The 25717-nt window shown below is 51.8% G+C and overlaps 1 protein-coding gene across 4 annotated transcripts; it reads left to right on the forward strand.

Moving 5' to 3' along the window:
- The first annotated feature begins 473 nt into the window (after positions 1-473).
- On the forward strand, positions 474-25197 carry CPEB1 (cytoplasmic polyadenylation element binding protein 1). 4 transcript variants are annotated; one of them, XM_042824656.1, is made up of 12 exons: positions 474-504; positions 867-1044; positions 6547-6735; positions 18543-18769; positions 19125-19374; positions 19491-19604; positions 19776-19880; positions 20798-20934; positions 21643-21841; positions 23311-23405; positions 23564-23644; positions 23849-25197. In XM_042824656.1, the coding sequence occupies exons 1-12, from the start codon at positions 490-492 to the stop codon at positions 23957-23959; spliced, it is 1701 nt and encodes a 566-aa protein (XP_042680590.1). In that variant the 5' UTR covers positions 474-489; the 3' UTR covers positions 23960-25197. The 4 variants fall into 4 exon arrangements, with proteins under 4 accessions (XP_042680590.1, XP_042680592.1, XP_042680591.1 ...); XM_042824658.1 differs by having other exon boundaries at positions 475-504; positions 19776-19865; XM_042824657.1 differs by lacking the exon at positions 474-504 and adding an exon at positions 730-780.
- The last annotated feature ends 520 nt before the right edge of the window (positions 25198-25717 follow it).

Genomic DNA, 25717 nt, shown 5'->3' on the forward strand with positions numbered 1-25717 from the left:
AGGGCATACACAGGAGCAGGAATGACTTTGTACGTTGTCTGCTAACGATAGAAACGGGATAACGGCTTTAAATAACAGAGAGGATCCTGAGGTGAGGTGTGAGGAGAACACTGCGGGCACAGAGGCGGCGAGGCGCTGGCACTGCTGGCACACAGCTGCGGGTGCCCCATCCCTGGAGGCGACCAGGAGACGGGCGGCCCCGGGCAGCCCGCGGCAGGGCTGCAGCTCCGCGATCCTTGCGGTCCCTCCCAAGCCGAGCCGCACTTGCTCAGTGTGGGCAGGGAGCCTGGGTGGCCGCCAGGTGTTACTGCACGCCAGGCTGAGCGCACAGCTGCGCGCGCCGCACCTCCCCAGCGGGCGCGGGGCAACGGCCCGAGGGGGCGCGAGGCGGTGCCACGCGCATGCGCGCCGGCCCATAAAAGCCCGGCGGGGCGGAGGGGCGCTGCCTGTAGCCGCTCCCTCGAGACTCGCCCCCCTTCGGCAGCGCTCATGGCGTTCGCGCCGGTGAGGGAAAGAGCGAGCATGCGCGGTGCTGGGGGGAAGGGTGGGAGGAGGAGGAAAAAAGGAAGGGGGAGAGCTCGCCGTCGTCACGTGACTTCGCACGTGGGCGGTGGGGTGAGCGCTGGGCGGGAGCGGGGCGCTGAGGAGATTGGGCGGGAAAGCGGTTGCTGAGGAGAGTTTTGGGGGTGGCCCCGCGGGCGGGGGGTTCACCGTTGTGCCCGGCGCCCTGTCCATGTGACTGCCAACGGATAATGGGAAACTTGTTCCTAAACCTGGATGGTGAAGTGACCTAAAGCTAATAGAGGTTTTAAAAGCAGGCTACTACTCACTGCCCTGCTTGCCACTGATGCTCCTTCTCTTTCCAGAAGGAAGACAGAGGGAGGAGCATAAAGGACTGCTGGGACAGCCCAGATGCCCCTGCCCTTTCCACTTGCAGCAATGCAGATATATTCCGCAGGATAAATGCCATGTTGGACAACTCTTTGGACTTCAGTGGTGTCTGCACCACTCCCATCACAAAAAGCAAGCGTGAAGCCTTGCCAGGTGACGTAGCTGTGGAAGTAGTGCGGCAGGCCTTGCTTCCTGCAGGCTGGGGGCAGTGGGAGCGCTTTGCTGTGCGCTTGATTTGCCTCAGAACAGGAGGCTGTCTGCCAAAGCGAGGAGTGCCGGGCCCAGACTTCAGTGTAATTGAAGGATGTGCTCTTGACCCTTTAGAGTGGGTGAGGTCTGTCAGAAAATGTACTTGCCCACAGTCTGGTGTCTGGGTGCTGGATAGAGGTTGCTGTTCCTGCCTGAGTTATGGGGTCAGTAAGTGCTCCGGCCATTACTGGAAGCAAGCTGGTGCTCTGGATGTGTCCCGAAGCAAAATGGGAAGTAAAGGGAAAACCTCACCAATTGTAACCTTGTAGGCAGACAGGATTCACTTGCAGCTGCTATTGGTGGTAGGCTTTCTTAACTGAGTGTGAAACTGGTGTCTGGTGGCTGCTTGCATAGTGCAGTTTTGTTCTGAACTTGCACAGCGACTGCTGCCAGGTAACTTGCATTGCAGCTTAATCTCCTGAGTATTGTTAGCTCCGTTCACCAAGGGCTGATCTGAGCATGTGATTTGCAGTGGCACTGCAGAAATGCCAGAGGAAGTGTGGATTGTTCTCTTCTAGGTAGGGATCTATGCCTGGCATGGCTAGTGAAACAGCTCTGGAGATATGCTGTCAGTTTCTGAGTGGTTATGTAGTGAGCATTAACTCATTCAGGTCAGTGGTATTAATTCTGTCGTAGAGGCTGCTGTTGTACTGGTCAGACTCTTCTGTCCCCTGTAGCTGTCAGTATTGCATCTGGCCTTGATGTGCTGGAAGGGTAAGGGAGTAATAAACCTATGATGCTGCTGGGATGTGGTGCCTCTGTTGGGGACTGAGTAAAGTTTCTTGGAAGGGATGTGCTCCAGCAGGGGAAATCCTTGCACTTCAAATCTATTTGTAGTCCTCAAGCTTCTCAGTTGTTTCCTCAGGTCAAACTAAATTTATCCTGGATTGGATGTGTTTAAGCAATGCCATTCAACAGTAAGAGGATTATACATGGTGAAGGAGGGACTGCAGGAGTTCATGGCCTTTTGCTAATATGGAGTCAAGGTGTGTGGGTCAGAATGATGTCAGACTAAGTAACATATGGCAAAAGCCTGATTGGTGCTTTTATTTCTGACGCATTTGGAAAGTTATCCAGCTCTGGGCAGAACTATACAGCAGAGGGACTGCTGCTGGAGACTTACTTGGGCATACCTAATGTTAAAGATAACTTTGCAGTTGATGATGTTCCTTGATTAACTTAATTGCCTTGTCAAAATGATAAGACTTTCAGGCCCTGACTGTTGTGTGGTTCTTATGGGTGCTTCCTTCTGGAGCTTCCCAAACATAAGGTTCAGGTCAGGCTGGTGCTGGCAAGTGTGGCAGTGTGATTGTGGAACTTGTCTGGTGGCTTTGAAGACAGGATTGCTTCCAAAGACCTGCTTCTCTCCAGAGAACCAGCCTGAAAGGCTGCTTCCTCACTGTGGTGGCATGTGTGCTCAGCCCAGTCTGGATAGGGAGGTGAGCAAAGCCAATCTTTAGGTAGCTCTTGTTGCACAGCTTTTTCAAGTGGATTTATTTGCCAGACTTGAAAGCAGGTGTTGCTGGGTGGAAACTTTTGGAAATTACTTTGGAAATTGCCAGCCTGTTCTGTAGGCACAGTGTCCAGCTTAATTAAGTAGAACAGTGAGTAAAGCTCCTTCTCTTTAGCCTTTGTTTGCTCACCTGGCTAAACTGAGTGGAGTTTCAACTAAAGTGAGCAGGCTTAAGATGGCTAACAAATGCTCCAAATATAGCCATTATTTTGTTGTAAATCGACTGTCCATTGTGCAGGGGATTGAGATGCTTAAACTGTTTTCCATGGGTGGGAGTGGCCTGAGGTGCCAAGGTGTGTGTAAAGCTGCTGGTGTGGCCCATCAGCCCTTAATGATTCCAAGTATCTGCTTTACCTGAGAAAAACTAAAGGACAAATGCAAACAGACTAAATCTGCTTCCTGCCCACTCTCAATTGCAGTTAGCTAATGGCATCTCTTGTTCAGCCACCCACAAAGTACTCCATGGTACTACAATGTGAGTGCTTGTGTTCTTCACAGCTGCAGCCACCAGCATACATGCCAGGAGCACTGGATGTGTGGCACCTGGAATGAGGGGACAAAATGCTGTAAATGGTCATCTGGAATGTGGCCCCCCTTACTTGAGCTCAGCAGGGTGTCATCTACAGCAAAGCTGCTATCAGGTTGTACTGAGGGCTGCTCTGCTTTCCCCAAATAAATGCTGTATACCTGGTATGCAAAGCTGGGATAGCTAAACTTGGTACCTGTGTGCCCTGAAAGAGGCAATGCCTACTGCCTTTGACATATATATGTATCCCATGTGCTGGAGATCCAGCAGGTTTCCTGACCTGCTGTGCTGGTGAGGTGCTCAGTCATTCAAGTCTTGATGCAGTTGTCCTACAGCAGTCCCTTGCTTGTTGAGGTAGGTGAAGCAGCAGATCAGTTGCAGCCCTGTGTAGCTTCCTAAATTGTTGGTTGCTATCTGCTCAGGTGCTTGTGGTTACCGAAATAAGGCAGATGCCTTCAAAGAGATGGTTCGTGTGGCACCAAATTTCCCTACTTCCAGAGTCTTCCAGATTACAGGGAAGATGCTTAGTTGTGCACTTAGTAGGTTTATGCCTAACAAGAGCTTTCCTAAGCCCCCACTGATCCCTGGTTGTACCTGAGAAGTACCATTGGCTCATCCTCTAAAGGCTTTCGCTGAAGATTTGTTTTAGTCTTGTGTGCAAATCATATTTGAGAAGCTTAATTTTTAGGGATGCAACTCCTAGCCTTTGAAACCGTAGGGATAAAAGATGCAAAAGGGTGCTTCTGCTGTGACCAATTGGGCTTAGAAATGCTCACTTTACCTCCTACTTTGCTGGATTGGATTTAAAAGGTCAGTCTTGGGCAATGCTGCTGCACAGCAAGATGTTTTGGGGTGTCAGAGCCTTCCTATCTGCTTTGCAGCCTGGTTGTGTATGTATGCCCTACTCTCAAGGGCCTTGTTTGTGGAAACCTCTATCAGTGCTCTGCTAGAAATGAGTGGGAGGGCAGGGAGACCTCCATGTGGCTGCAGCCTGTGCTTAATGCAGGTGTGCTTAATCATTCTACTTTCTCCTCTTCCTCGCATTTCAAGCTCAGTGCCTTGTTTTCTCCATGCAGGCTTAGTTGTAATTTCCTAAGTACTTTCCTATTTCAAATGCCTGGCTGGTGCAGCCACACTGCGTACCAGACTGGGGAAAGGAGCCAGGCTAAAACTAACTCCTGGTGGCATGGCTTTAACTACATGGGTTCCCTAGCCCAGCTGGGGATCTGTCTAGGCTGGACTGAGTGGGAAGTGCAGGGCTGGGGGACAGCTGGCTGCAGCTTGTGTAAGCCAGCTGGTGGGGCTGAACCTAAGGGCTGACCTGTGCTGAGATGCAGCTTGTTAAGAGGTCTTGTGCTAAGAGCCCCAGAATGCTACTGAAACAAAACCCAGCTGGCTTAGGCACAAGCCCAGTGCAGCAATGCAATTCCCTCTGCCGGTGTGGCTGGGTTCCAGTGGCAGCTCCATGGAGAAGTCCAGGTTGCAATGATTGAAGCTGGCTGTGTGGCTTGGAAAAGGCTGCAGCAAAGCGTTGGACTGGGCTATATTGGGTTGCAAAGTGAAACTAATATTTGGTAGGCATGTACTCGCATCTGACTTGAGGTTGCGATTGTTTGGGCCAAATTTCTGTAGGAAATGAATCCTTTCTGCCCCGTGTCCTGCTTGCCAGAATATTGTGTGATGGGGGCTGATCTTGAAGATGGTAGAGAACCTGGTGATGAGATCCTACTGACCACAGGGAGGGAGGGTTGCCCGCTCCTGCCAGGGCCGCGAGCAGAGCGCTGTGCGCTGCCATAATAGCGGGAATGCTGCATATTCATATGGGTGAGTTGTGGTTGCTGTGGGAACTGAGTTGTCTAAGCAATGTGCTTTTGTCCTCTTCTCCCTACAGCTGGGTTGCTAATGCTTTTAGGGCCTGTCCAAAAGTGAAAACTGTACTAGAGGAACTAATGCAGTAAAACACCCAGCTGAAGATGCAGTGTGATACTGTCAGAAAAATACTCAGTGCTGTTACGGGTGCTTGGTTGAAATGTGGCTGAGTTGGTGTTGCAGCTTGCCCTGGTAGTGCTAGGGGAGCAGGAGAACCTGTGGATGCTGTCCTAGCCAAGTCCTGTGCTGTTTTACCGTGTCACGTCCTAACCATGGAGCTTGGGCTCCTGAAACCACCTTAGGATGAAAGTGAGGGCCTCACCTTGGTGCTGGGTGAGTGGAAGAGGACACTGGGGTGTCTTAGATGGCACGTGAGGGATAACATGATGGGCTGGAGCTGCGAGTGGCACGCACAGGTTGTGCATATGATGGCACGGTGGGAGGGAAGGGGGCAGGGGGAGGAGGAGACAGCTGCCACTACCAAGGAGCCAGCTTATAAATACCCTCTGACTCAGATTTTTGGAGCATCGTGTGGTTTCATCAGCCCCCAGATCCCACACTAAGCTGGAATTTGCAGGCTATGAACCTGCTGTGTTTCCTTAGGCTGTTGGCACAGGCTTAAACTGAGGCAGGAGCCTGCTGTCTCCTGTACCGTAGGCTTGTGCAGGGAGGGGAGGGATGGGGGAGACCAGCGGGTGGAAGGGAAATAGGCCGTGGAAAATCCCGTTGGGAAGTGGGATTGGTGTGCTGCACTCATAAGGACTGGAGCAGGATAATGTGCTTCCCTCTCAGTAGTTTAGGGGGGTGGGGGGTTTGAAGGTTATCCTTGTTACTCAGTGGTAAACAATGCAGAGTCAGGGTGACAGAGTGGCAGAGCTGAGCCGAACAGATGATGCTAGCAGAATTGTGAAGCTTTGCGTTGGGCTCTGAATTGGAGCCAGCAGCTGGAGGCTGTCCAGGACTAAAGTGTTTTTTGGGTTTTGTGGGTGGAAGGGAGGCGGGGACGGGAGAGCTGGGTAGCACTCAAACTAACTGTCTGCTTTGTCGTTGCTGGGGGGATTGCTGTCTGCTGTGCTGTGGAGCTCTGCTTTGTGCTGCCTGGCTTACCGGAGCTGTGCCCCTTCCCTCCTCCTGCCTGCTGCCTTCTCTTTTGGGGGAATCCATCCTTTCTTCTTACCTCTATCTTGTAAGAGCTGATGCGGTTCTGTTGCATGGCTGAGTGACGTCACTGTCAGCACAGTAAGCATCAGCAGCCTGGTCACATGCTGACCCAGTCAGTAATGCAGGCGGGATAGGAAGGTGGAGGGGCTGAGGGGGGTGGGGGGGCTAGATCCTGGACATATGGTGGCCCTCCCTTTTGGGGTGCGACTGCTGGCTGTGGTGGCAGCAGCTTCAGAGCCGCACGAGACCTGCTGTGGGGCTTAACGCTTTGGAAAACTCCTGAAAGAAAAAAACAGCCCTGAACTCTCCAGCTTCTGTTTGTTCTCCATCTGAGCAGACTTCCAGGACTCTGACGAAGCAGTGGCGAGCAGGATGCTTTTCCCCACATCCACGCAAGAGTCTTCCCGTGGCCTCCCTGACACCAACGACCTGTGCCTTGGCCTGCAGTCCCTTAACCTTACAGGGTGGGACAGACCTTGGAGCACCCAGGACTCTGATGCTGCAGCACAAACCAGCCCACAATCTGGTGAGTCTGCTGATACATGCTGCAACAGTTGTGGGATTAATTTGCATTATTTTTTGCCTGTTTTAAGCTAATGCTGAGTGTAATAGGTTCTGGTAGCTACCGGTGGGGGCTTATCAACCTCTAGTGCTTGTGTAATGTGGTGAGGACAGGGTTGAGTTGGGAAGCTGTGCCACAGCCCCTTTTGCTCTGCTGTCTGTTCACTGCATGCAGAAGTGCCTGGGCTGGCAGAGGAATAATGCAACAGAGCAGGAACATTCTCCCTGGGTGGGTTGGGGGTGTGGTGCCTTAAGAGCTGAGCATGCCAGCTGTGAGCAGAGCTCAACTTTGCAGCCAGCAAAAATCCTTGGTGATTGGCAGGGTGTGTGCTTGCAGAGGGACCCCCTTGCCATGGCAGCACCTGGCTGTGCCTCTGGGGCCCAGCTGCCTGCAGCACTTGGAGAGACCCTTTCCTGCTTCCTCTAAATGACTGCTCTGAGGAGACACAGCAGAATGGCTTGTTGTTTTAACTCCTGTGGTCCAGTGCAAACCTGTGTGATCAGCTGTCTGTGAGATAGTGGCCTTGCTGTTGCCTTGCCCTTCCCTCAGTCCTGCCCAGTCTGCTCTCTTCATTCTGGTGGGGTAGGGAGCTCTTGGGAGTACCCAGCACCATGCAGGAGTCAGAACTCTTGCAGAAGCACCAGCCCTCTGTAAAGCTGTGGGTGTGCAGGAGGAGAAAGGGGTGTTGTGTGCACAAACTTGGTTGTGGGGTGCTGGCTGTGATAGCGAGGGATTAATTTATTTTCCAGCCCCACAGGGCTGTAAAGAGCAGCTCTGCAAGCACTGCTGTGCTCTTTCAAGTATCAGTCCGTGGAAAGATCTAGTGCTTTGGCAGAGTTTGTACAAGTTCAGCCTGGTTGCTACAGAAACTCATCCCTTTATAGCAGCGTGCTGCTGCTTTGTTAAAAGGGCAGTGCATCTCTGCACAGATCGGGGTGACACAGGAGGCTCCAGGCATGAAGTTGCTGCTGTTAGGAATGTAAATAACTCCAGGACTACCCACAGCCAGTTTCTGGAAGGCAGGGCATGCAAGCTGGAGTGTGAGCCCTAGCACAGGTGCTCAGGTTTGTTACAGTCAAGCTGCAGCAGCTCTAGCCTTGCTCTGCTGTAGCACATGGTCCTCAGGGCTTCCCCTAATGAGCAAGAGAATACCATGCTCTTGCTACGTGTCCTTCAGTCATTGCCTGCTGAAACATGGGATAATGAGGAGCTCTGTGCACAGCTTGTCCTAAGGCACCTGCACCAATAACTTCAGTTTCCATCATGTATTACTTCTAGTATTCTCTTAGAACAAGAGGTGGGGATGGCTGGGGTGTAAACCAGCTCAAATGCAACTGTGCTCCTTCCCCCAGAGGAATCTCGGGCTGTGTGGCAAAAGCTGTTATGCTCTTGAGATGGCATTTGCCTTCGGGATGTGTGGTGGTGAGGCCAGAAGTGCTTGTTGGCCTGTCTATGTGTTCATTTCCTGCTTCAAGAACTGTAGGAAAGTGAAATGCTGGTATCTGTGCATGGCTGCTATGTTGCTCAAGCCTGCCCACACCTCCCACGTCTGCGGAGCCAGAGCTTCTGCTCTCTGAAGGTCCTGGAGTAGCAACACAGAGCTCCTTGGGAGCCTCCCCAGAAAGGCTGCGGAGCTCCTGTCTCTGAAAGCTATACAGGTCCCAGCAGCTGATGTTTACAGGTGGCCTAGCTGTGCTGTGGCTGGAAGGGGGAGGATGTAAGCAGGATGCTGCCATGTCTGGTGCTTCTGATGCCTGGCCTTGCAGCCTGGGCATCTCCATTGGGGTGTCCTGCAAGCAAGCAAGGATGTCAACAGTGAGCTGTGTCTAGGGGCCGGGGAAGGATGGTGTTGCTGTGCTGCTGGCATCCAACCATTGGAAGGTTTCAGCAGTGACTCAGCTGTACAGACCCATAGGGAGGTGGCTAGAAGTGTAGAAGTGTTTGTTTTGTTTTGTTTTGTTTTTTTTAAATGTAAAAACCTAACAATCAGGCTAAAAATACTGCTAATGTGATCCCCTGCAGCGCCTGTGCTTGAGTACTGATGAGCTGGTACCTCCTCTGCTGGGAGTGCAGAGCTCTGAGCCAAAGGGAAGGACCTGCTGGCTGCAGACCTTCTGCGTGTCACCTTGTGCACCTTGAGCAACGCCACGATGCAGGACTGGGTGCCATGATAAGGCGTAGCAAAGGTGGTTTGTATGCTCTTGTCCCCCTTGCCACGAGGATGCTGAAATGCCCGTGTGCAGACCAGGCTGTTTGCAGCATGCCTTCCTTCTGGGTGCAGTGCCGTAATGCGCTGAGGATGTGTCCTTAGCCCTTGAGAGCGTGCCAGCTGCACTGACAGTCCCTGAAGCTGGTGTCTGAGAGCTCTTTGGGAGGCGGCAGCTGCTGCAGGCTGAAGCTGTTTGCATTTATTGGCTGTAGGAGTGAACTGCTGTCTCATAGCAGAGAAGGCACATCAAGCCCACTGCTGCCACTAGATCTGTCAGGCTGGAGGTACTTCATCCAGCCACAGACAGCGGCTCTGTGGCCTAGGGAGGGGCTTTTGCAGGAAACAGGCCTCAAGTGCTTCCAGTCCTGGGATCCCAGCTGCATTTCTTGAGGCAGCATTTCCCCTTCTTTCAAGTATATCCCACATCAGGCAGCGAGGCAGCGAGTTCTGTATTTACAGAGGCCAGTGATGTGGGACAGCCCTTGGTGGTACCCTTTATTTCCCCTGTTCCTACAGGAGCACAAGCAAATGCAGTGTCATTTCAGTTCCTGCCCCAAGAACTGGTGACAGCAGCATCTGAGCATGAATGAACGAGCAGCACGTATGAATTTCTTGTCTCCCTGGACAGTGTTTGCTGGCAGCTTGGGCTGGCTTGCCTGGTCCATCCTGCATAGGGTTAGTTTCGGTTTGTGTGGGACAGGCAGGCTTACCTACTGGGAAGGTATCCTAGAACCGGTCTGTTAAAGTGGGGCTTAGCAGTTAGTAGGTGCACGAGAGGAATTTTTTGTGCTGTTCCCCCGAGCTTGGTCTGGGTCTCTGTCCTGTTGATAACTGTGTTGCATCTGGTTACTGCCTGAGAAGTTCTGGCCCAGATGCGAGCAGTGCTTCTGGTCAGTTTTAGCCTTTTGTTTCCTTCCCGTCGTTGTAAACAGAACGAGCTTGTTCCTTCAGCCTCCCCTAGGAGATCTCCAGCCTCTGAGACAGCACTGCATGCTGCCACCAGTGCTCTGGGAAATTGTTGGTGATGGCTTTGCCTACCCGAACACCCTTTTCGGGTATGGATGACCTGAACAGATAAGCAGTTCTTAAATGTCACCAAATTCCTAAGCATCACCCTGGTGGAGCAGCAGATTTCACCTTAATCTTAAATCTGCTCTGGAGGCTGCAGCTCCAACTGCATAGATACCCTCTACTGCCATCTCATCCTGCAAGGTTACAGCTCCAGTGCTGGGAAATGAGCTGAGGTAGTTCTTCTCAATCCTCAATTTTTCTGCTTCCTACAGCGCAGCAACTTTTTTCTTCAGCAAAAATGAATGTACTGATTATCTGTGGCTGCTTGAACTCTTCTGGGCTAGAGATGCAAGCAAGCTGTTGTGCATTGCCTGGAAGAGAGCTGAAGCCTTTGCTTGGAGTCTACCAGGCAGAACCCCATCTCCTGAAGGAAGATGTCTCTTGAAAGGCAAAAATGTTGCACAGGAAGAAGCACAGCTATTTCCATGGACTCGTGACTTAATGTCTTGTAAGCAGTGAGGGACACTTGTGAGCTGCTCCCTCAGGACAGGACTGGCTGCTTTCAAACTGTTCTTAGAATACCATATACATGGCAGCAGGCAACTGAGAAATCCCATTCTCCAGCTCTGGTTAGCTTTGGCGGAAGGAAGCAGGAAGCACCCAGCTCTTTGTGGGGTAGTACTTACTCTGTAGCTGTGGCACAGACCAGGATTGAGGTCGGTGAGTGTTGCTGATGAGTCTAGCATGGCCGCTGCTAGTGAGCCCAATGCAGCAGTCACTGTCCTTAGAGGGCTGGAGCTGCTTGCTCCTCTCTTAATGCAGCCCAGAACACAGTCACCGTTCGGGCTGCAGGCGCACACTGCTGGCTCATGTCTGGCTTCTCATGTCCAGGATCCCCAAGTCCTTCTCTGCAGGGCTGCCCTCAAGGAGCTCTTCCCCCAGTCTGTGTAAATACCTGGGATTGCCCCGATCCAATGCAGCCCCCTGCACTGGCCTTGTTGAACCTCATTAAGTTCACATGGGCCCACTTCTCCATCCTGTCCAGGTCCGTCTGGATGCTTCCCTTCCTTACAGCGTATCAACTGCACTGCTCAGCTTGGTGTCATCTGCAGCCTTGCGGAGTGGAGTGCAAACAGTTGCATTACTTTATATTTGAGGATATCTAGAGCTCAAAGCTGGGAGCTGGCTTGGCTTTTGTGGTCTCCTCTATGGCGGTTGCACTTGAGCGGTATGCATGCAGTGCCCTTACTTAAAGCCTGCCCCACACCTCAGTAGCTTTTGTAGGGCTTCTTGGAGAGCACAGTCGGTGAGGATGCTCAGTGTACACTTCTTGCTGAAATATCCTCTGGACTTCATGGGCTGATTTCCCAGCTGCTGGCTATGCTGTGGAATAGAAGGCCCAGAGCACTTGACAAATGCAGGCTGCTCCTGTAGCAGCAGTATTTGATCCTTAGCAGAATAAAGTATGTATCAAATAATTAAAAGAAGTATCAAAATGTTGAGTCTGCAATTGGTTTCTAGTGGAAGTTGCTCTTAATCTAGCTCTTAGAGCTTCCATTTGAGCAGCTTCTTCCAAACAGGCTTGTTTTTACTTGTGCTGATGCTGTGAAAGAGAAAGCAAGTAAATGAGCAACTTACCAGAAACATAACCAAAATCTCTGCTTAGATCCAGCAAGAGTTGAAGTGAATCAGGGCTCTTGTCTTGCGCTGGAGGCAGCATGCAGGAGGAGGGATGCACCAAGAGTCTCTTTCCTTCTGGGGGGAAGGATGTCTTGCAATTCTCAGAGTATCCCGAGGGGCTCTTGCTGCCTAGCTGTTGGAGGTAACAGATGAGTGCAAGGTTAATATTCATTGTGCAAAATAAGGCAGGTAGGTCTTTTTCCAACCTGTGTGCCACTGGATGTCTGAGCAGTGGAAGAGATGCTTGCTGGGCAGAGGTGTGAGAGGCTTGATTTGCTGCCACCTTTGGCTCTAGTTTGTGGATGATTCTTGTTTGTTGCTGCTGAGGCACTGGGGACATAGGTGAGCTAGCAGGGAGTCTTTGGTCAGTTTGTGGCAGTTGAAATCCCTCCAAGCTGACTTCTTGTGCTGTTGCTGTAAGAGGGGGCCAGTTGATCCCTCTGCAGTGCTCTTGGCTGGTCGTCTCCAAGTTTTTTGGGGTAAGTCAGGTTGGAAGGGACTTCTGGAAGTTCTCATCCATGCTGCAGCTGTCCAGAGCAGAGAGAAAGCTATTGGAGCGTGGCTGCTCTGACCCTGCCTGGCCACAGGCTTGAAGTAAATCACCAGAGTCTCACTGAGCTGGCTTGGAAATATCTGCTCCCAAAAAGCACGGTGGTTCTGGAGCTGCAACCACAGCACACGAACTAGTGGGACTCGGTAAGCAGGACGGGGACGGTGCCCTGCTGCTGCACACAGCCCCTCCAGCCAGTGCCGTGTCTCTGCCCTGGTGCCTGCCTCCTCCGGAGCTCCTCTGTTCCATGTGCTCCCTTAGATGCTGGCAAAACCGCTGAATCACAGGTGATGGCTGTGCTGCTGCCAGCTCAGGCTTGTGACTGGGACCGCAGCCTGCCTTGAGTTGCTCTTCCTTTGCTGCAGCCTGCTGCCTCACCCAGACATCCTCTGAGGAACTTTTTTGAAGGCTGCTGTCCCGATCGACTTGACACCCCCACAAACTGTGATGCAGCTGAGCAATGAAAATGAGTCAGCCTCAGCCTTGTTATCACAGAAGCTAACACATGCTGCAGAATTTGCACCCTGGATGCTGCAGCAGATAATTCAGAGGAGTTTAGTGCTTAAATATAGAAGTGTTTGTTCTCGAGGCTTGTGAATCTGAGGTTTGTTGTGTGGTATTTGACCTGAATATGCTGACTTTTAAATTTCTCTTGGGATTGATACATGTTAGACCTTGCTGTATTTCAGTGTTCTGTTCTCTTTAAAGACACAGTTGTGGCAGCCTGCTTAATGAGTCTTGCCTGCACACTTGTAAAATCCTGAATTGTATTTACCGTTCCTACTGATTTTAAATCTACCCTAAGCATCTGTTTTCTCCTCCCAGAAATATCATACTAAATTCCCTGCCTGAAGAAGCAGTCAAGCTTGTTGTCAGCCAGGTCCTGCTCGCTCAGAGCAGGAGGAGGACCTGTGCTCACAGACATTAATAAGCAATAGGCAAAAGGCAATAGCCCTCTGTTTCTGCTTCTGCTGCTGCTGTTTCCATTTCTCAGGGCCTGCTGGGGAAGTGACTTAGCACGTTGGTGCCAGAACCAAGAATAGACCTCAGGTGTCCTGACTCTAATTCTGTGGTTCAGCTGTGGGATCATGCTGCATTTTTTTTTATTCCCCTGCCTCATTTGTCGCAAACCAGAAATAGAACTGAGGATATTCAGGCAGCTTCTTTGTCCCAAATGAAGAATCTGTCAGAGCAGAGGTTCCTCTTCTGTAGATCAGAAACAAAAAGGGCTGTGTGATAGTTACTAATTAGATGTCGTTGGCTGCAGACAGATCACATCTGCAGATCTGGACACTGCTTTCCTTGGATGTTGGCATTTGGTGTGAGATGACTGAGACTTCTGTTGTGATGTTACAGTCTGACTTCAGGTGACTCTTCCCATAATAGCAGTGATTTTTCTCAATTTGGAGTCATGGGAGCATAGAGAAATGAAGAGGATTTGAGCCAGTCCTCTGAGCAGGAGGTATCCAAGCTCAGATCAGTGGTGCTGGGTCTGGCTCTGGTGAGCTCTGAACACGCAGGACTGCAAAATCCCCTTCCACCTCCATGTCCTCTGGCTGCTGGCTTGTGAGGAAGGGTTTTTTGTTGTTAGCATTTGTCTGCTGCAGATTTTGCTCGTTTCTGTTTTCTGTGGCTGCAGGTGTTCTGGCTCCCCCAGGCAGTGTGAGGCTCAGTGAATGCAGGCAAGAAGTGCTAGAACTTGGCTTTGGGTTGGTCTGCAGTGTGGATTGCTCCATCCCTGTGGTGAGCAGGCTAGTGTGGTGGAAGGGGGAGAACTGGCTCTGGCAGCTTGTTTGGCTGCATCGCTGCTGTGACTACGGAGGCTGTAGCTGTAGGAGGTAGTTAAGGTGCCCGTTTGCCTTTCAGACATGCAAATGTTTCTCATGCCATGAAGCTGCTTAGTGTCTGTAGGAGGTGCTGCTTTTTGGCTGACTAAAACATTCAGCCTTTTCCCATCCCACCAGGGTAGAGTCTGGCCGGGCAGTAAAAACTGCAGACGAGCTGTTTTTCTGGAACTGCAGCAGGCTATTGTTTGGGACATCAGCCTTTTTTTCCCCTGTACAGGCTTATTTGACAAATGACAAAGAAACTGCACTGTGTTCAGTGTCCAGGGCCTTGATCACACTGCTTCCCTCCTCTGCCACTGTCCCTCAAATGTGTCCGTGGTTCTGCAACCCCTCGGCACAGCAGGTGTCAGCAATAGAAGCATGGTGGCTCTGAAAGCCACCTCTTCTGCCCTGCTTGTCCTCTTCAGCTCTTTACCCCTGTGTCCACAAGGAGGCGAGGACAGTGGGGCAGGCTTGCAGTGTGAGTAGTATCTGGAGACCAAAATGACCCTTTCTTTAACCTTGCTGGTGCTGTCAGCCTGCAGAAGCAACCGTATGAAGGGCTTGGTGTTGCTGACCTGCTCATGCAAGTTCTGGTCCCTCCTAAATAGGCTTTCTCCTACCCTGCAGCAAGCTTTCAAAGGCTGCAATATGTATTTAGAGCACGACTTCAAATAGTGGGTGCCTGTGCTCATCTAGTGCTTGGTGCCACTGCCAAAAGCACTGTCTCATGCACACACATCAAGAAATGTCTGGCACCTGCATGCTTGTGATGCGGAGATCCTGAGCCTGGCATACTGCTGGGCTCAGCAGGAGTGTCTTGTATGTACCCACGGTTACCTGTGCTTGTGGGAGGGCTGAGAGTAGCGTTTCTGTTGGGAAGATCTTGAGCAGAAGGACACAAGTGTGATGTGAGTGCTATTGCACTGGGCAGGGCTCATTTTCTAGGTGACTTGTCTGGAACTGATGCACTGTGCAGCAGAGGTGCCGCTGTACTTATTCTGTTGTGTGGTCTCTTGAGCCTGAAGCAGAGGCAGGGGTCATCGGTGGGAGTACAGCTCAACAGTGGCAGAGCTTCTTATTGCTTGGAAGAATTCAATCACCAGTGCTTATCTTAAGGTCTTACTCAAGGTGATCAAGTGTTGTTTGTTATCAGTATGGTGGTAATATTTTTATTAGACCAGAGTCCTTCCCTAAACTGCTAGCAGTAGTAAGCCTGGCTACGTGGGGCTCATCTTTATGTCTGCTTCTTGTAAAATGTACTTGGTCTAAACTACCAGGAAGGTCTAATCCTGAAGTGGCTGTAAATTGTAGTGTGCAGGGAAGAAAGCCATATGTCTTTAATGCCAAGTACATTACTTTGCAAATATAGCTGGAGTATGCAAGAGTAAAAAGTGAGATGGCTGTGTTGGCTATCGGATGTCTTGCTGTTGGGGTTCCTTTCCCAGGGGGTGCGCCACCAACTGCAGCCTGCTCTGGTGGAGCTTGAGGCAGGATAAGTTCACATTAAATGTGGCAGCTCAGTGGCTGATGAGCAGAGTTAAGGGGTGAGTTGGGGTCTACAGGACAGAATTAGCTGGGCCTGTGGCTGTATGCTCCTGCTGTGAAACGTGTGGCTCGTACTTCTTGGGTGTGATGGATTCAAGATGTTTGTGGCTCAGATCCCCAAGATGATGCAGGAGTGAAGAGGGCACACTGCACCAGTGCTGCTCTGATGGCATTTGCGAGGAGAAGCTCCAGCAAGGAACAGGACTAGATCTTCCGATGCTCATTCTCTAGAGAGTGACCTGAGCACCTGCTGTATGGAATGGTGCCACACTGGTGTCAAGACTGCTTTTAAATCTGTCAGTGTTTGGCTGATGCGCTCTGAGATGGAGCACGCTGGCTCTGGATTCAGTCATTAGAGCTGCAGCAGTGAGTCGAAAGTCAGAGCGGAGTTTCTATTAAAAGCTATTGGTTTTGCTGTCCCCTGCAACGGAGGGTTGGCATGTGCCTCTCTTGCAGCTCTGAGCAGAGATCTGAAAAGTTCCAGAAGGTTTCTGTGACACGCTGTGCTCCAGATGCTGGTGCTGCTGCAGATGGGAATCATGTTGACCCTCAGACTGAAATTTCCAGCATAAGTGTGAAAAATATTTAGTTGCTTGTACTTCACTCCTCAGACTATGTGGGGGGATGGGGGAGGGGGAAGTGTTATCTGTCTGCTGTTCCACTTCAGGATCTCCAGGGATGCTCTTGATACCAGAAATTGCTGATACATCTTGCTTATGTTCTAAAGATGGTTCAAGATTCCTTTTCTGCAGGAGGGAGGGAGGGACGGGCAAGGCAATGTCCCGGAAAGAATGGTGTTTTTATTGAGTGGCCCAAATTATCTGAGTGCTGGGAGCTAGAGCTGGCTGCGTTTGGGTACTCTGGGGCAGCGGAGATGTGCAGAGGGAAACGAGATCTGGTCTCTAGTGCCAGTGTTTCCTAGGCTACCTGCAGAGGCTGGCTCCAGGGGATGCAACCTGATTGCTTGACAAATGCAGAAGAGCAAGCGCTGAGCCTGGTTTGCAGCTCTTCCTCTTCATGTCCCTGAGGGTTGCTGTGTTCTGCCAAGCCCTTGGACCATCTGGGGTCTTGTGGAGTCTCCCAGAAGCTCAGCATGCAGAGCTGGTAGGAAGCTTCTGGAGTAAATAAAATCCATCTGTATTAACAGCAGGATGCCAGTGCTTTCAGAACCAGACATTGGTTGTAGCCAACTTGGTGGTAGGTGTTGAACTCAGCTGCCCTGTGCTTCTCAGATGCCAGAGCACTTGACCCCTTAAAAGGCCAGCAGTCCCACTGCTCTCAGGAACTCCCTCTGCTCCTACTGTTTTCCTAGCTGCAGTGACTTCCCAGCAATCCTGGGAGCAAATGCAGAAGCAGAGGCTTTAGCAAGTCAGTGTGATGGCATGAATAGGGGTGAAACTACTGATCTCCCCAGAACAATTGGGCAGCTTCTGCTGTGCCCCTGAACCCTTACTGCTGCAACCTGGTTGGGGTGCTGCTCTTGTGACTTCAAAGGTAGTGCTGTGACCAGGAGTGGAGTTGCAGGGCTGTGTTGCCTGCTGGGAGGAGGGCATCAACGCTGCAGTGTTTGCCAGCCTTGAGGCTTGGGTCATGGGATCGGCTGCTTCGCTCTGACTCTTGTAGTGTTTAGTGACTAATCGAATTTTTGAGCCTGCTTAACAAATTCAGCTGTCTCCCTTGAACAATATGCTGGCTGTATTTTTAAATGCAATCACGTGGCTTCAGAGAAGTCGGCGAACCAGCGTAGCACAGCTTGCCTGGGCTGGGAGATGCTCTGCCCTGCTCTGTGCTGTGACAAGGAGGGAGCAGCCTCCTCCCAGCCGTAAGCTGCCTGCAGCAGCTCTCAGTTTGCTGCTGCTCCACTTGAGCTCTGCTGACTGTAAGTACTGCTGAGGCTTTCTGTGGCTGGGGTTTGCTCTGATAGTTGCTGGTTTGGGTGTGAGTTCTGCTGAAGGGGGGGTCGAGCGGATATTCAAAAAGCTCCCTGTTACTTTACCATGCAGACGGTCTGTTTCCAAGTACCTTTTTGGCACAGTGCTTAGTCCAGCCCTGTGCTGTGGCTGAAGTGTGGAAGGGGAGGGGCTGGTGCCTCTGCTAGGGTAAGTTTAAGGGATGAAGCCCTACAACGTGCGGGGGAATGCTGTGGATCAAGCAGTGAGCTCCTGTGGACCAGTTCTGTCTTAAGTAATTTTCTTGGGAACCTGACTGTGCCAGACTGGGTTTTCTGTTGATGTTTTGAGATTCCTTTATTGCATAGCATGAGACTGGAGATGCCAGCTTCCAGCAGGTATGGAGATTGGGGCAGGTGTGTCCCCACTTCTTGCTTTGGGCAGCTTCCCCGACTGGAATGATGCTGGTGTCTACTGACTGTAGTGTACCTCAGTATGATAGTGTATTTCTGTTACTTACCTGGTGTGGGGACTGTGTTAAACTGTTACTCCTTCTGTACAAGAGCTCCTGAAAACCTGGGTTAAGACATTAGGTAGTTCAGAGGCTCTCAAATGGATCCCAAACTCTTTTCCCTGAAAACTGAAAGCTTCAGGGCAGGCTGCCTTGTTTTGCAGCCTGCCTTGTTTTGCAGCCTCTGAATAATTAAAACCATTTCTGAATGCTTTGCTCTTTTTGTTGGGTTTGGGGACATGCTCAGCTTGCTGAGACTTGCTCCTCTTGAATAGAGCTGGCTGGGGCCGTGCCCCCATGGGATACTGTATGGCCAAGTGCATGCTGCCTTCTCTCTCATGCTGGCCTGCAGAGCAGGGTGCTGGGAGCTGAGCACCCCTGGATGTTCCAGCGCTCTGCTGGCTTCATAGCAAGACATTTTCTTACCTTTTTCCACCACAGCAGAAGAGAAGCCCTACTGTGTGGGGAAGCAGTCTGTTGTATACTTGTCTGTTGTCCCCTGTACGTAAGTCTGACCTCAAAAACACGGGCTGTTTGTCTCTTGCAGTTCTCAGCATGCTGAGTAGCCCTCTGGGGAACGTCCTGGGGAAGCCCCCACTGGGTTTCCTGCCCCTAGACCCCATTGGCTCAGACATATCAGAGAAGTTTTCTGCGCCGGCACTGAGGAATTCCCGCCTGGATTCCCGCTCCCTCCTGGACTCGCGTTCCAGCAGCCCTTCTGACTCGGACACCAGCGGGTTCAGCTCGGGCTCTGACCACCTCTCAGACTTGATTGTAAGTTTGGGTCCTGTGTCTGCTCTCTGCAGCCTGGCTCTCTGGTTTGTGGCATCTCTCCACACTTCTGGAGAGTGCAGGTGTGCAGGACTACAGTATCAGTGGGTGCGGCTGCCTCCAGCCTGGGCTCCTCTTGAGTTCCATTCTGTGCCTTTTACTGCCCTTCTGTTTTGACTGCACCCCTCTGTAGGCCCACTTTTTCTAGAGTAAATTGGGTCTAAGCTGCTCAAGCTCACTGAAGTGCAGCTAAATTTGGAAGCCAGCAAGCAAGGCGAGTGTCTGTCTCGCTGACCCAGTCTGTGTGCTCCTGTGTCCTGCTTGAAAGATTGGCTCTTATGTGGGCTTTTTCTTGCAGTCGAGCCTTCGCATCTCCCCACCTCTGCCCTTTCTGCCCCTCAGTGGGGTGTCAAGAGACCCCCTCAAGATGGGAGTGGGATCACGGATGGATCAAGATCAAGCTGCCTTGGCTACAGTCACTTCTCCTCCAGCCAGTGCATCAAAAAGATGGCCTGGAGCTTCTGCGTGGCCTTCCTGGGATCTCCTGGACTCTCCAGAAGATCCCTTCAGTATTGAAAGAGAAGCCAGGCTGCACAGGCAAGCAGCAGGTAATTCAAATAGTGGGTCTTAGCTGGCTTCAGTAGCTGTAGGTGTTTGCTTGGAGTCTTACGGGGGAGTGGGAGATGTGTGCTCCTGTTCTGAGCTCTGCTTGTATTTGTCCAAGCTGTGAATGAAGCGACCTGCACCTGGAGTGGGCAGCTGCCCCCAAGAAACTACAAGAACCCTGTCTACTCCTGCAAAGTGTTCCTGGGGGGAGTTCCGTGGGACATCACAGAAGGTGAGCAACCTGCATCCACGTGCTCTGGCCTTGGCTGGGTGTCAGGTGGGCTTCTGTTCTCCCTGGGGTGCTGCTGCCAGCCCCTGCAGCTCGTGGGGGAGGCAGGGAGCTGAAGCAATACGGGGGCATTGCTGTCTGTAAGGACACTGACTTCTCTCCTCCCATATGCAGTTGGACTGATCAACACCTTCCGTGCGTTTGGCTCACTGAGTGTGCAGTGGCCTGGTAAGGATGGCAAACACCCACGCTGCCCTCCCAAAGGTAATATGCCTAAAGGTAATAGCGACACGGTAGGGTTACTTTTTTCCCATGCTATGTTACAGCACAGATGCTGGGATGGTATGGCTGCATGCTGGTGACTGGATGGTACAGAGCACCTTGGGGTAAACGTCTCACTCTCACTTGAGTCAGCACCAGGGCTGCAGAGCACTCTCACTTCTGGCCTGTCCCTAGCAGGGATGGGTTGAAGCACTGGGCTGCAAAACACCTGTTGGTGCTTCTGGAGCCCACTGTGGGATCGTTCTGCTCTGGTGGTAGCTGCTGTTCTCTGCCAGTGCAAGCACTCAAGACGCGCGCCCTCGGCGTAAAGTGTGTGCGGTAAATGCAAAAGTTTGCAGAAGGCTGTGGGTACCAGTGAGTTGAACAGTCTTGTGGCTAAATCCTGAAGCTGTTGGGTTGATGTGTAAGCAGTAGGGAGCTACAGCATAACAAACATAGTGACTGGTTTATAGGCTGGCAGTATCTAATGGTCTTGCTTGATCACCAGAGTGATGCGAGGTGCAGGGTGCTGGCACTGACAGTAAAGTTCTGCATTGAAGTTCTTGGGCTTAGACGTCTGATGTGTGGAGCCAAACCTACTCTGCTGCAGCCTGTGCTGTGGCCAGGCCCATTGTAGCCCCTTGTCACATCTAGATGTGGCTGTGCACGTAAGGAGTCTGTGACACACATGACCTTGAGCACAGGTATCTTCTGATGGAGAGGTAGGCTTTTCTTCAGCTCTTTGTATCACTATGGATCTTGCCTGTGGTACTTGAGCAGCAGCCTCCTGCAAGAAGGGGTTGGACAGAGCGACAGAGATGCGGTGCAGACACTGAAAGTACTGAGAGCAGTTCTGAAGGCATCTGCAAAGTGAGGTGATCCTCTTTGTCCTTCACCACAGTCCTAATGCTATTTTTCTACCTTTACCTCCAAAGGATACGTTTACCTGGTGTTTGAATCAGAGAAGTCCGTGCGTGCTCTGCTGCAGGCATGCTCGCAGGACCTGCTGAGCCCCGACGGGCTCAGTGAGTACTATTTCAAGATGTCCAGCCGCAGGATGCGCTGCAAAGAGGTGAGCAGGCCCATCACTTCTGCTTGCCCTTGCTTTGCACCGATGCTTACTGTGCTCTGATCTTTATTAAACCTGCCTGCTTGCAGAAGGGATGATTTTTGGTGCTTACTGCAGGCGGATACTTTAGATCCCACAGCTGCTGCCCTGTGCGGGAGCGAGGCCTTAAATGTAGATCAGGTACTGCTCACAAGTTTGTAGACTTAAAGAATCAAGATTCAAACTCTCACCTAGACAGGCGCAAACTAATTGCACTCCAGACAGCTCTTCTGTTGTCTGGCTATTGGCAGCACTTCTGTGCCTGGTGATTTAGCTCTGCCAGAAGCCGCTCCTCTTCAGAGCCCTGTATCAGCTGTCTAGCAGATGGAAGCTCCTGGTGGAGTTGGCGGTGGGTGGTTTTGTCAATCCCTTTCAACAATAGGCTTCTGAGCTAGGAACATAGGTGCGGGCAGTAGGTGAAATTGGTCATGCATGGGTTGTTCCCTGGCTGCCAGCCCCAGTGGCCTGGTGTTTTGGATTCCACTTTGTCTGAAAGCAGAGCAGGGTGGTGGTGTGTGTGCTCTCCTCGCAGCTAGAGCTCCAGAGCTGCTGTGCCCTGGATGTGGACCCTGAACAGCAATAATGAAAGAGGCATTTGCATACTGGGGGTTGAGTCTTGAAGGCCTGGGCTGGTTCCTGCTGGCTGGCTGACCTGCTTGTGCATCATTTCAGGTGCAGGTGATCCCGTGGGTGCTGGCAGACAGTAACTTTGTGCGCAGCCCCTCCCAGCGGCTGGATCCCAGCAAAACGGTGTTTGTGGGGGCTCTGCATGGGATGCTGAATGCAGAGGCCCTGGCAGCTGTCATGTGTGACCTGTTTGGAGGGGTGATCTACGCTGGCATCGACACGGACAAGCACAAGTACCCCATTGGTGAGTGCTTACCCCACTGTGGTGCACTTGGAGATGCTCAGGCTGCAGCAGTGCCTGCTGCTTGTTCCCTTGATGAGCAAGCAGCCAGCAGGACAGGCAGCCATCCCTGGGAGTGGATGTCCCACGAGGATGTAGGGATGGAAGTCAAGCCTCGGGTGTGCTGACAGAGCCTGGCAACAGGAAGGTTCTGGGTTATTCTCCAGTGGCTTGAGGTTTTTGACTCCTTTTCAGGCACTGCTGAAGGGCTTTCTGCCCTGGTTCAGTGCTGCGCACAGCCAGTCAACTGCCAATTGATCCTGAGGTGCTGTGCAGCGCTGTCCTTACACAGCTTGCAGACTTCTGGTCAAGGTTTGTGCCCAAGGCTTGGGTTTAGGATATGCTTGTGGTACTAGATGTTGAAGTGGCTTCTGGGGGATAGTGGAGAGTGAGAAGTGGGGAATGGAGGTCAGAGACTTTAAGCAAGCTCTGAGTTCCCTTAAGACTGTGGATGAAATCTTGAAGCCTTGCCCAACAAGCTGTTCTGTGCTGGTAAAGTGAGGGCCTAGAGCACAACCTTGAAGCCTCCTTGTGCTGAGCTCAGGTTGCTCCTTCCAGAGAAATCTCTGGCTCTGAACAGCAGATCTGTGCTTCAGCCTTCAGCAGAATTAGAGCTGTAGCAACGTGAGATCAGCAAATGAACTGTGCTTTCACTTGGTTTAAGGCTGGCTGAAATCTGTGCTGAGACACTGCCCCAGACTCCCCTAACTATCTCTGGATTGGCAGCAGGCTCATTAGGGCAGCAACCTGCCTCATGCTGAGTGCTCTCAAGCAGGGGATGATCCCTCTGGAGGCAGGCTGTGTGATAAATCAGTGCCTGACTGTGGTCTTGAGGAGTTTCAGGATGGGCCATAAGCCCTCTGAGTCAAAAGAGTGCCGCTGCCTGGGTGGCTTTTAGGGTCCCACTGGGTGTGCATGACCTTCTTAGGGAAAAGAATCCCCAGAGCCCAGCTGTGATTCTTATGTACAGCCTAATGCCCGGAGCAACCCCTGGCATCTACCCAGCACTGCAGGACAGGCTGGGGGGCCTGGACAGGGCACAACCATATTCTGAGTAATGTCTTCAGCTCCAGCTGCCAGCACACAGGGCGTTGTGTCAGTCAGAGCTCCTTTAGGCTAACAAAGAGAACTTGTAGGTAAGCATGGCTTGGTTTTTCTGCAGTGTAATAAAACTTGGCTGGAAACAAGTGGTGCAGGAGTACTGCTGACTGCCAGTGAGGATGCAAAATGCAAGACTACGGGATGAGTGGGAGGCTTAAAATAAAAGCTGCTGAGCTGTCTCAGCACCAGCTTATTTCAGGTGCAGGCGTGGAGCTTGCTGTTGCTCCTGGGAGCACTGTCGCATTCTACCCAGCCACTCAGTGCTTCCTGCCCTCTGGTTCCCAGCCCTGGTTGCTGGCTTGGACTAACACTTGTGCTCTGGCTTCTCCCAGGGTCTGGCCGCGTCACTTTCAACAACCAGCGCAGCTACCTGAAGGCAGTGACTGCTGCGTTTGTAGAAATCAAAACGACCAAGTTTACTAAAAAGGTGAGAGGAGCGGGGCAGCTGGAGGGCTGAACGTGCAGGTGATGGGTGGTACTGCTGGTAGCACCCTGACCGCCTGGCCCCGCGTCCCTCTGGGCTGCTCCGGGTGGTCCTGCTGGCCTGCCCAGTGATTTGTGCTGACTGCCCGGTTTCTGGTGCAGGTTCAGATCGACCCGTACCTGGAAGACTCCATGTGCCAAGTCTGCAGTGCTCAGCCTGGCCCTTTCTTCTGCAGGGACCAGGTAAGGCTGGCGGTGCCACGTGGCTGCGCAGGCTCTGCTCCTCACAGCTGAGGTCCTCGGGGTCGCGTGTTGTCCTTGCTGTGGACGGGCAGCTGAAGCGGGAGCCCCGTGCTTCGGAGCTCTCCAGTGCCGGCTGTGGGAGCGCCCAGGGGGCTCTCAGCCCATCCCGACCGGTGTTTTTTCTTTTCCCTTCTCTCCCTGCAGATCTGCTTCAAGTACTTCTGCCGCTCCTGCTGGCACTGGCAGCACTCCATGGAGGTCCTGCGTCACCACCGCCCGCTGATGCGCAACCAGAAGAACGGGGACTCCAGCTAAAGCGGCGGTCGGGGCGCGGGCGCGGGGGAAAGTCCTTTTGTTAACCTGCCAAGTGGAGAGCGCACGAGCGTGCCTGCTGGTGCCAGACCCAGGCTGGGAACGCGCTTCCTGAGGACTAATGGGAAAATCTTACATTCACGTTTGCACTTGCTGGTCTTTTTGTTTCTGCACTAATGCACAGTGAATTTTGTCGGGTTTTGTTTGGGGTTTTTGAGGGGGGGAAGTGCCCCCTCGAGCGATTCTGCAGTTCCCAGACTTTGGTTCCTAGTTTGACGAGAAGCAAAAAGGGCCGCGTGTTGAGAAGGTGTTTATGCAGATGCCTTCACCTAGGTTTTTTATTTATTAAAGGCGCTTTTTTACATTCCTTGCAATACTGATGGTAATAATGCAGGTCTCATTGGCTCCATTTTTTTGCAGTTGCCATACAGTGCCTTTCCATTCATTTAACCCCCATCTGAACGGCATAAACTGAATGTTCAGCTGGCGTTTTTTACTGTAACAACAAGGAGACTTTGCTCTTCATTTAAACCAAATCATATTTCATATTTTACGCTCAAGGGTTTTTACCAGTTCCTTTTTACACTCTTAAACAGTTTTTAAGTCGTTTGAAATGAGAGATTTTTCTTTCCTGGCAGCTTTTAACATTATTGCAATTTGTGTCTGGGGGCTGCTGGTGGGAAGTTGTAAATCGAGGCGTTTGCAACAGAAACAGGACAGGATTTCTGGATTTGAAACTGGACCGGATAAATGATCTCTGAGCTGCTGTATATAGTTTTAAATAGTTTGTTGCACTTAAGGGGGGTTGATAGAGGTTTTTAATCACAAAGTCACAGGACTTACTTTCCTTTTGTAACTAGCTAAAAAAGGGCTGCGTTTCGGCGGACGGATGGAGGTTCATAGGAGCCCTTTCTCTTAGAGGGGACAAGTACTCTTCCTTTTGTTTCAGAAATGTATGAAGTAATGGTGCAGTCGACTGAAATGCTGCTGGGATTTGAGATTTTTTTTTTTTTACTTTCCCCTCTATCAGAAGCTGTGTGCCAAAGAACCAGTGTCATAATTTCTCCCTCTCCTGCTGAGCTGATGTTGCATTGTTGCATATCCCAGCTGCTCTTTGTGGGGTTTTCGTGAAGCTGTGTGTGAAGTCTCTACCTCATTGTAGTATATGCAGGCAAGACTGCACTCTCCTACAGACGCGTGGAGTAAGCTGTGGTGTAGTTTTTGGCACATAATAAACACGTTGCAGCAAAAAGCCCTCTCTGCTCCTTTCTTTCTACCCATGTGCAGCGGGGGGATGGGCTCCCTGCTCCCGGGTTAAAGCTGTTGTCATCATCTCTCCATGGAGATGAGGTGACTCTGGTACTGGGGGTGATGCAGATACTGGGAGCTGCACTTTCAGGCCCTGGGCCTGAGGCTCCAGCTGGAGCTTGCTTCTCACTGAGGCTGATGTGCTCGGAGTGTTGAAGGGCTGAGACCACCCCATGTGCTGCACAGGGCCTCCCAGGTTTCTGATATGAGGGTGGCCAGTGCCTCTTGGGTGCGGGGGCCATGGTTCCCTACACGTGTCTCTCCTTCCCTTCCAATGCTTGGCTTTAGGGGGCTGGTTCCCCTTTGCCCCGTAGCGGTGGCAGGCAGTGGCTAAGGGGGCCCATTAGCACGGCTGCGCCTCTGGGCTGCACGGCGGGCTGGGAGCCCTGTGGCTGCTGGGGCTAGGGCCGCGTCACAGCCCGTAGCGCCCAAACGGGGCCTCAGGTCCGCTGG

The sequence above is a fragment of the Centrocercus urophasianus genome, unplaced genomic scaffold (genome assembly GCF_019232065.1).
Source record: "Centrocercus urophasianus isolate 14NV4802_14NV808 unplaced genomic scaffold, USGS_Curo_1.0 seq_23, whole genome shotgun sequence".
In the NCBI taxonomy this organism is placed as follows: Eukaryota; Metazoa; Chordata; class Aves; order Galliformes; family Phasianidae; genus Centrocercus; species Centrocercus urophasianus.

What these genes read in the sequence shown, in the direction of transcription:
- CPEB1 (XM_042824656.1), top strand. An exon ending in CAAGCGTGAAGCCTTGCCAG is followed by an intron (nt 1,045 to 6,546) that starts GTGACGTAGCTG and finishes CCATCTGAGCAG; the next exon opens with ACTTCCAGGACTCTGACGAA. An exon ending in GCAGGATGCGCTGCAAAGAG is followed by an intron (nt 20,935 to 21,642) that starts GTGAGCAGGCCC and finishes GCATCATTTCAG; the next exon opens with GTGCAGGTGATCCCGTGGGT.